This window comes from Erinaceus europaeus, chromosome 1 (assembly GCF_950295315.1).
Source record: "Erinaceus europaeus chromosome 1, mEriEur2.1, whole genome shotgun sequence".
NCBI lineage: Eukaryota > Metazoa > Chordata > Mammalia > Eulipotyphla > Erinaceidae > Erinaceus > Erinaceus europaeus.
Window position 1 is genome coordinate 182,011,984 of NC_080162.1, and position 10,319 is coordinate 182,022,302.

Below are 10,319 nucleotides of genomic sequence, written 5' to 3' on the forward strand. Positions count from 1 at the left end.
AGGAGACAGTCAGAGAGACAGACAACACAGCACCAAAGCTTCCTTCAGTGTGGTGGAGACTTGCCTCAAACCTGGGCCCAGCTCAAGGCAAAGCAGTATATTCATTATCCACATGAATTATTTTCCCAGCTCACCACCTACATTTTTACCGTCAAAACAATCACTGAATACATTTTCTTCTCTTCTGAATGGAAATAATGTCATAGCTGAGCCTCATTGCTCTTTGTGTCCCCCATTTCATTCTTAGCTCTTTTTTTCTATCCACGGTCTCTACAATCCCAATGTGCCCTTCCATACACTAGGTCTTCACCATTCTCTAAGGAAACTAGAATCTTGGCAACTTTTGGATAAACCAGCAGCAAGCTCTTTCAGCCAATGCTAACTGTTCCCTGTAGCATGCTTAGAGAGTGCGCATTCACATCATGTGATCTGCTTAATTCTGCTCCATGTGACCCTGACCTTTGCCCCCATGGTGGGCAGGGCACTCTGAATTCAAGTTTTTCTGTAAATGTCCACAAACTGAGGCTGAAAAAAAAAATCAGTTCCTAGGAAGAAGATGCAGCAAACATGAAAGAGTCAGAGAGAGAGAGAGAGAGAGAACTGTTTAAGTGGCAGGTTTATAACTATGCATATATGGTGGGGAACGGGGTCTCTGGGGCCTTGAGCATGTGTGATTTTACTATTCTTATGTTGACTTCATCATTAATTTATTTCATATATATATGTATATGTGTATATATATATATATATATATATATATATAGAGAGAGAGAGAGAGAGGGAGGGAGAGAGAGAGAGGTGGGGGGAGACATCAAAGCACTGCTCCACTATCTGTGGTGTTTCTCTTAAAGCTGAAACCTGGGCCTTGGCCCAAGGTTTGTGCACTACAGAATAAGCTGTCTTCCTAGCCAGCTTTCTAATATTATATAATCTTCAAGTTTACATTACACTTCTATGTCTGCATGTACTATATTATCTTCACTACCAGAAGTCCGATTTTCATCCATCACTATACAATTGAATCTGTTAACGTTCTTCTAATTACAAAAATAGTTATTCATTTTACAATATGTGGCAATGTGACAAAACAACGCTACTGGGCTTTCTGAAGAGATCATTCTACACTGTTCAACTCATGGAGCTGCTCTGATTACTCCGAGAGAATGAAAAGTAAATGCATTTTAAAAAGATAAAGAGATGACAAATGGCAGACATGACTACAAATGCGAATACAAACTACAATTATATATTAGTATGAAATGCACATGAAGACAGTTTCTACCAGCCATTAGGAGTCTTCAACTTGAAACCAGTAGTAAAAATGAAGATATGACAGCAAAGAAATGGAGGGAAAGGGGAGGCTAAAATCAACATTAGCCCTCTCAGTATTATATAGTAAATCTTGAACAATCCCAATGCCATCAATTTATACAACAATCAACAATAAATATATGCTAATATATCTAAAATTGAAAGCATGAACAAATTGGAATTGTTCAAAACATGCTTTTTTAATTTTTTTGTTTTTTAAAAAAGAAAACTATTTCTCATGAAAGAGAACAGGAGAGACAAGGAGGAGAAAGAAACTAAAAGATCAAAGAGTTATGGAAAACATAAGTGTGAATTGTTGGGATCAGGCAGTTTCTTCAAGAAAGAGAAACTGGTCATGACCCAGTCAGATTTGGGGCTGGCTATAGTTTTTGTGACTGTTTAGAAGAAAAAAAAAACTAGTGTGCTCCCCACCATTAATCTTTCCTAAAGAAAGATTTTGTTCTGCACCTGTATAAACAATCCAGATTTTTAAAACCTGTAAGTCTGCCCCTAATGTGTGGGACTTTGTATTTATTATACTGATAGCTTCAAGTCATCAGTAGGTGATGCAGAAAGCTAGCTTGAGTCAGGCTCTTTGCATCTTCCTCCTGCTCTATTTTTGCTGCCTTTCTTACTTACCCTGGCACAACTAGTATAAAGTTCAAGTGTTCCACGAAAGATCTCTATCCTCTCAGATTTTCCTCAGCCCAGAGGAGAAATGATACCGATCCCAAAAGGAACCCCTTTTCCTCCAGCAAGTATACTGGGAGAAAACCTCTAAAAATGGGGGCAAGCAAGAGGGATTTGTAAAACATTCCCTCTAAGAGGGAGGCATGGCCTGGGAGAGGAAGGTGAACTCATGCCTAAGTGATGAAGTCAGCCCTGGTCAGCCACCTGTTGTGGCACTTCAGGCCAGGAGCCAGGCACATTTGTTCTGCAGTTAAGGGAGGCTGGGCCAGCTTTTCTGCCTGTTCTGGCCTGGGTGCACATCTGTCTCCCTGCACTTCCCTCAACTTGGAAGCCTTTGGCTTTTAGGCAAAGAACAAGTAAGTACTTAGGATGGGTGTGGAGATACAATTTCTGCACAGTAAAAATGAATAAAAATACCCCCCCAAAGAAAATAACCCTAAACAATGACCTTAACCTCATGGAATTTTCAGCACTTTGTAGCTCAGTGAGCAGGGCACACAGCAGGCACTTGGAGACTTATCATATATTAGCCTTCTCTTCCAAAATGAAGTACACAGCCCCAATCCACCTGTCAGAAATGTCCATCTCTCCCTCCAGTTTTGTTGCCATTGTGTGAAGGGACAAGCTGTTTTAACTTGGGTTGAGTTTGGGCACTAGAATTCTGAGTACTATTTTGTGGCTTTTTACTTCAAGAATTTAGTCCAATTTGATGGTCTGCATCCAGGAGCGTGGTGGACTCTAACACAAACTAATACAGTAATTTACTTCTCTGTCTTTAGCTCAAAGCATTGGCACTGTGATATTAAAAAAAAAAAAAAACTCACATGCAATTCTCAAGACAGAAGAAACCAGATAGAACATTCTTTGGCGTGGGGCGGGGGATAAGGGAATCGTCCCGGTGACCAGGAAACTGAGGGTCCCGGGATTCTGAGCACAGATTTTCCAGGTCCTTAACTTACTGGCTATCTCTGCAGTTCAGTTTTAAACTCAGCAAAGTGTAGATAATGCCTTTTAACTTAGGGATATTATTCAATGATGATTCAAACCAAAGTAGATAAAACTGCCTTATAAGTCATAAAGCAAAATTAAAGGGAAATGATGAGGAAGAAACGAGAGACTGCTCGGTGCTGTCCTTATTTTGCTTTTGTCTTTTTTTCTTCTGTCGGGCAAGCCGTGGATAAACAATCCCATCATAGGCGTGATAAACACATAAAGAGATTGGGGGGGGCAGTAAAAAATGGGAAAGAAGCAGAGATCTTGGTCCTGAGCTTTTCTAAGTGTCTAGCCACCTTCGTCTTCCTGTGATCGATCAACTGGGGGTGGAAGTGAGGCGAAGTGAGCCAAGTCACCTCCTTCGCTCTCCCCAAGCACACTCATCCTCTCCAGAAAAACTAAAGGTCGGGCAGGGACCCAAAGCACGACTTGGTGAAGACTCCCACTGGCCCGCCCCGACCCGCAGAGCCTCTGCCAGCAGAAACAGCGGTCCCCACCCCTTCCACGCCCCCGCCCCACCTCTTGTCCCCCTTCCCACCCCCTCTCGTCTTTGCTCGGGGTGGTTTGTTCCGAGGAGCGCAGATAAACCGTTCTGTCAAAAGGCGCAGCTCTCCGTTGTGCGCGCCAAGCCCGGGCCGGGGCGCCGGCTCCCGTGCGCTCGCTCACCGCCCACCTCGCTCTCCAGCCCCGGGACCGGGTCGCCCCCTCCACGAGGCAGCGGAAGGCGGAGACGGCGAGACTGGCCTGGGGGCGGCGGGGGAGGCCGCGATGTCCACAGGCTCCGTGAGCGACCCGGAGGAGATGGAGCTGCGGCGTCTGCAGCGCGGGTACCCGCCCCCCGCCTCCAAAAGACCGCCGCTCCGGGGCCCCGAGCGCAGCTACCTCTCGCGCAGTGACAACTCTTCGGCCGAGGAGGAGGACCCCGACGGCGACGAGGAGCGGTGCGCGCTGGGCGCGGCCGGAGGCGCGAGAAACTGCAAGAGGAAGCGGCCGCGCGCGGCTGGGGGCGGCGGCAAGAAGCCCCTCCCGCCCAAGGGCTCGGCCGCCGAGTGCAAACAGTCGCAGCGGAACGCGGCCAACGCCCGCGAGCGCGCCCGGATGCGAGTACTGAGCAAAGCCTTCTCCAGGCTCAAGACCAGCCTGCCCTGGGTGCCCCCTGACACTAAGCTCTCCAAACTGGACACGCTCCGGCTGGCTTCCAGCTACATCGCGCACCTGCGGCAGCTGCTGCAGGAGGACCGCTACGAGAACGGCTACGTGCACCCGGTGAATCTGGTAGGGACCTGGCGTGGGAGCCGCGCGGGGCCTTGAGCCGCAGGCGCCCCTGGGCTCCAAGTGGTGTCAGCCAGCTAGGAAAAACCCGAAACTGGGGGGTGGAGTGGTGGGGTGGTGGTGGTTCTGCCACGGGTGGGGAGGAGGCCAGTTCAAATTTCCCCTGATCACCAGAGGGCCAGTTTTTGTTTTGTTTTGTTTTCCCTAGAGAAATCTTCACTGCGATGTTTTTGCATCATTCTTAGGATTGTACGTGATGCTTCGCCCAGTGAGCTCTTGGCTGCTGTCCTACTTCCGGGGTTCCAACTGAATGTAGCACCCGGTTGCATATTGCATTAATGATAAATCTCCCATTTGCAGCCAGCTAAGACTGACAGGTTAGATTCAGTCGGCCCTAGTTTCTGAGAGCAAAGATGAAAGGCCAAGCTCTAATATTGAAATATATATATTTAATTTTTTAAATGTTTACAGAATAGCAGAGGTTTCCCCCAAACGAGATTTGCCTGGAAAGTCCCTTTGCGAACAGCCAAGTCTCCCAGCTTGTTAAATCTTTTCAGGCCCCAGTTTTTAATTGGAGAAGAGGGGCGTGTGTGTGTGTGTGTGTGTGTGTGTGTGTGTGTGTGTGTGTGTGTGTGTTGGGAGAAGGGAATTAAACTATAAATCACCCACTCATTCAAATTTCATCAAATTATATGCGAAGACCAAGTCCATAAGGCAGTATGGATGGACTTCTCACTTCTCAGATAGTAAAAACTCAGTAAAATTAAAATCCTAGTTTAGAGACAAGACATAAATTCCCAGAACAATAATATAAACACTAAGAAGATACGAGGAGGAACTACTCCAAGTTAGGGATGGATGTTCCAGGGGCCCTTTAGGAGAGCATTTTTAGTTAGAGGTTGTGGTTTCTTTCCTAATCCATCTGACTTCCCCTCCGAACCTCCCCCTCCCCCCCTCAGACGTGGCCATTCGTAGTCTCCGGAAGACCAGACTCTGACACCAAAGAAGTTTCTACAACCAACAGGCTATGTGGGACCACTGCTTAGATGAACTGACTTGATGGGAATATCCGTTCAAGGCTTCCATCTGGGGGATCATGGAGAGAAGGAAAACCTCGGAGAATAAGAAGAATTGGATTCTCTTAAACCCTCCTCACCTTCCCTGGAATTGAGAACTGGACAGGTGTTAGACTTGGGGGACAGAAGCGGGTGTGGCACCTGTGGCTGTGCGTATTCGCAAAGCACCGACCATTAGGCTGCAGCAGATCTACGCAAAGACATTTAACTCTCCCGAGTTTCCTAGATTCGTGGACGAGATAGCGTCTCTGCGCTGCTGTAGGAGCCTTGTACAAAGCTTCATTGGAGTTTTCAGGCCGAAACAGATACCTTTATGATGGCACAACTCTGTACAAATCAGACTTGTTACGGTTACACATGGTTAGCACGGTCTCTCGACGATCGACTTTCAAGACAAATCTTACATGCGACCCCCCACCCCCAATCGGAAGAGGTCTTAAAGTTGCCGAGAGAGGAGAGTGGCATATATGGGTCAGGTTTGTATACCACAGGACAATACTCTCCAAGTGGGCTGAACTTTGCTCATTCCGAGTTTGGAGAGGTGGAGATAAACTTTCAGAGACTTCCAGGACTGGACTTTGCCTGGAGCGCGCGCGGGGTAGGGGACCTTCCAGCTTTGGTCAGACCCTCCCCTGCCCCGGACTCCCACCCCACCCGTATGTTTCCACCTCATCTCACCTTAAACTTTGAAAGCTGGTGTCTCACACCCTCTTCCCTACCAGCTCCACTCCAGTCTGCATCCTTGGCTCCTTGGCTCTCTAGTCCTCCTCCTCCTCCTATCCCCGTTTCCCATCAAGGACTCCTGACACTTTTGCCCTTTAACTTCTAGTTGGCCCTCCCCAATAACCTCAGCACTAATTTGCTGTTTTCTTTTGTTTGTTTTCTTTGTTTGTTTGTTTTTCAAAAGGAGCATGCCATGCCGACTGTTGGGTGGGCAGCTGAGGCTGTGGGGTAGTTGTTACCCAGCCACCCAGAGGCCCCCCCCCCCGTAACTCCCCCTGATACAGCTGCACCTAGACAGTCGTCAGAAAATGTAAATGTTTATTTTTATGAATAATAAAAGGCTTTGTGAAAATCGACTGCCCCTTGGGCTTTCAGAATGTGGTCTTTGTTGCCCTTTATTTAATCTGGAAGCAAATTTTAATGGTGCTGACTTGGTATGGGGCAGGGGTTGAGCCACTATCAGTGGCAATAATGGTGATGATATTTGGATCATTGTTTCCCCCTTGGTTAAATATTAATCTCTGTAATTCTGATGAATTTACTACAGGCAAAACTTACTGGAAGGCTAGAACTTGGGCTTATTTGATTTTAAAAGTCTCTTGTGGCCAGGACTGCACTAAGCACATATCTTTACCTCAAACCCTCCTCTTTTATCTCCTTCCACCTAAGGCAACCTCCATTGCTTTCAACTGCAAGTAGTGCCAGAACCAAGCACAGCCCATACGCCACCAATATTAGGTCTAACTGGCAGAATAAAACCATAATGCAAAATACCAGTGTGTACTTAAGTAAGGCGTCTTTCTTTTTTTTAAATTATTATTTGTTATTATTAGTTTGTTACAAGATTGTAAGATTACAATATACAGTTCCACACCACACCTACCACCAAAGTTCTGTATCCCTCATCCTCTCACATCCCAAAGATAACCACCATATTCTCATAATTCTTTTTTAATTTTTTTATTAATGATCTAATAATGATAAAGAAGATTGTAAGACAACTGGTACTATTAATTCCACACAGTTCCCACCACTGAAGTTCTGTGTACCATCTCCTCCATTGGAATCTCCCCTATTCTTTATCCTTCAGGGAGTATGTACCAAAATTCTTTATGGGGTGCAGAAAAGGTGGAAGTCTGGCTTCTGTAACTGATTCTCTATTAGACATGGACATTGGCAGGTGAGTCCATTTCCCCAGCCTGTCCTTCTTCTCCTTCTCCTTCTCCTTCTCCTTCTCCTTCTCCTTCTCCTTCTTCTTCTTCTAGCGTTTGCCCTTCTTCTGTAGCCAGTCAACAGCGTCAGGTTGAAAGCCTTCAGGAGCTGCTTGTTGCTGGCTTTGAAAGTGACTGGGATCCATGTGGATTCAGTCGGCTAGGAAGTCAGTTTCCCCAATGAATGGGTACTCACGGGATGCACCAAGAGAAGGTCGATCCAATGCATCCCCAGCCTGTCCTAAAGCTTACAAGCACTTTGCTTGCTTCTATTTGTTTCGATTTTTGTTTTTTGGCAAGTTCATGTGAATCACATCTCTACCATCTGGTAGTTGTCTTTCTTCTCTTTACTTACTTTGCTAAGCTTAATCACCTCCAGTTCCATCCATTTTGTCCCAAAGAATACAATATGATATTTTTTACCGCAGAGTATTATTCTGTGGAATATAACTCCCATAACTTCTTTCGCCAGTCACCTGATGATGGGAATTTAGGCTGCTTCCACTCTGGTTATTGTGAATAATGCAGCTAGAATGCAGTAGGGCATCTTTCTTTCAAAGAATGCCTTTATCGTGTTTTTAAGGACCACCTCACTTTCTTTATTTTCTTCCATTTTCACAGAACTTTGTAATGTATGAATCCCATCACAGAATTTTTCTTTCAATGGCTGTTTTTGTCAAGGCAATATTCTCTTTACAGAACCAATAGGGGAAAAAAAAATCTAAATGTGAAAAACTACCCAAACAGCATCCCAGTGTTTCTTCATAAAATCAAATCACAATTCTCTTGACTTACAGAATGAAAATACAACTTGGGTTTAGGGAATGAGAGAGTGGTAAGGGAATGTGACTTGCTATTTTGGACTGAAACAAATCTAAACTGGAGATTTGGTTTATGACATCATTTTTTCTTGGGCCTTTGCTCATACCTTGGGGGAGGAATGCAGTCTTTAGCAATGCTGACTTGGCCTCACAGTTTACATTAGCTGGTTTCTGTAGAAACAGGGGCTTTCTGGTAAAAGTACTCAGTGACTAGTGGCAGGAAGCACTCACTTGCTTGGTTAAGGGCACTTTGTCAGCTATTAATTCTGGGTGTCCAGCTACCTGGAGGTAGAAAGTCTGCTGACGACCAGCTCTGAGTAAAGTGTTTTTCCAGTATTTTCAGCAAAATAAGGTCTTTTCCTTTTTAAGTAAAGGAAACACTACTTTGCTTAAAACAAACGAGAATTTCTTCAGAAAAGTTTGAAATCCAAGCTGTCACACCACAGGTTTGTTACTATGTGCAACCCCTCAGTTTCCTGGTCTACAAAATAAGGATGGTGTAGATGGTGCCTATCTGAGCAGATCACCTCCAGTAATAAATGTGGTAACAATATTTAAGCCAATCTCCTAATAGGTAGTGAACAGTACCCTAAATGTGGACTCCTGAGGGGGTGGGGGTAGGTTTTTTTTTTTTTTTTGGTGGATACTTCAAATCTGGGATATTTTGGGAATCTAATTATAGACTAGGTTTGGGTTTGATATGCCTATTTTATAATTGTAATATTAAAATGACCCACAAAAGCAAATAGACAGAAACCTAAATGCTTGCATTTATAGTGAAAATACATATGAACTAGCATTAGAAAAAAATAAGAAAATACTTGAGCAAGTTTCTATAAATAAAAACCATTTAAAATGTATGTCTATAATTCCTTGAGAAAAATTTAGGGATCAACTCACAGATTTTAACCTAAACTCTGCCTCCTCACATTGAAAGGTGCTATTCACTGACTCATGTAATGCTAAGGGCTGTACCCTGGAGCTTTTCTTTTTTTTTTGCTTCCCTGCCACTTTATAGGCCTACAATTTATAGAAAAGGAATAAAAATATGATGATTTTTTTTTCTTCATGGGTTCTATAAGAGAAAAAGGATCTCATGCCAACAATTTCTAAGATTTTAAAATTTTATTTGTAAAATAACATATTTATTTATTTATTTAGTGGATAGAGAAAGAAATTGACAAGGAAGAGGGGACATAGGGAGAAGGGGAGACAGCTGCAGCACCATATCACCCTTTCTGAAGCTTTCCGCCTGTACTGGGGGCTTTAACGGGGACCTTTGTGTATGATAACATGTGCAAGACCACCCAGCCCCCTCTCAACACTTTACTTATTCAATAAAATGAGAGCGCCTTCTATTAAGTCCTCATGAGTTGCTTAACCTTCTGGATAAACACAGTTGTTGGGAGAGTCCTTAAAGCCCTTGGACTCACTAACCTGATACAATGTGACTTAAGTGGTAGAAAGGCAACTTAAAGCCTTCCTTAATTTTTTGTCATCATTTTATTTCAGGGATTTGGTTGGATAAATGGGAGTTCGGATCAGGAGGAAGAGAAGAGCAATAAGAGAAAAACAAAGCCTATCTTTTTCCCCCTTAGAATTATTCTTAAACTTGATTATATGACCATGAGATAAAAGTCGAGGTGGTTATCTAAGAAATGTAAAAGTGCTGACTAACACAGAAAATGTGAGAAACTTGAAGACTAATGTTCAGGGGGCTTTTTGAGAGACCAAAGCATTACTATTAGTGATCCTGACTCAATCAAAGAGAACAGAAAATCCCCTTTCACAGGCTCTTCCTAAGATGAATATCTTAAAAAGAAAAGCTCTCTCGGCACTGTAATTTTGAAACACTGAGGCATTTATTTTAGTTGTGGATGATGACTTGATTTGGTGCTGATTCTCTTGTGTTAGGCTTTCAGTTAAGGCTATAGCTCATTCTGTCTCCTTAGGCAGTGACAGTGACCATGAAAATTTACAAAAGAGCTTCCCCTGTTCCCATGTTCCCCCACACTCCTATACTAAACACTTCATAAACTAAAAAGCAATGCTGGAAAAAAAAAAAAAAAAAACCTCTATGTAAGAAGAACCAAGTGAAATGCATCTTGGTTTAACAGGTTTGGTTACTATTTTTAGAAAAAAAAAGATTGAAGCAAATGTGAAAGTCATTTTTGTAATCTTTAGAAGGGCAAGAAAAAAAAAGGTAAATTCATAATTGGCTT

The 10,319-nt window shown here is 43.7% G+C and overlaps 1 protein-coding gene and 1 long non-coding RNA gene across 3 annotated transcripts in view; one reads left to right on the forward strand and one right to left on the reverse strand.

Annotated features, from left to right (window-relative positions):
* LOC132540922 (uncharacterized) overlaps positions 1-4,014 on the reverse strand; it is a 113,183-nt gene extending 109,169 nt beyond the window's left edge. The window contains exon 1 of the long non-coding RNA XR_009552111.1: positions 3,877-4,014. This is a non-coding gene — a long non-coding RNA (uncharacterized LOC132540922). The remainder of the gene's footprint in view (positions 1-3,876) is intronic.
* MSC (musculin) lies at positions 3,539-6,419 on the forward strand. Of its 2 annotated transcripts, none has more exons than XM_007527263.3 (2): positions 3,539-4,269; positions 5,226-6,419. In XM_007527263.3, exons 1-2 carry the CDS (start codon positions 3,763-3,765, stop codon positions 5,310-5,312), a joined length of 594 nt encoding a protein of 197 aa, XP_007527325.1. In that variant the 5' UTR covers positions 3,539-3,762; the 3' UTR covers positions 5,313-6,419. The 2 variants fall into 2 exon arrangements, with proteins under 2 accessions (XP_007527325.1, XP_060056271.1); XM_060200288.1 differs by having other exon boundaries at positions 3,539-4,260.
* Positions 6,420-10,319: the final 3,900 nt, after the last annotated feature.

Excerpts from the sequence above, each read along its gene's own strand:
- MSC (XM_007527263.3), top strand. The coding sequence starts at position 3,763 with ATGTCCACAGGCTCCGTGAGCGACCCGGAGGAGATGGAGCTGCGGCGT. Across the intron at positions 4,270-5,225 it reads ACGTGCACCCGGTGAATCTG|ACGTGGCCATTCGTAGTCTC; the intron begins GTAGGGACCTGG and ends TCCCCCCCTCAG.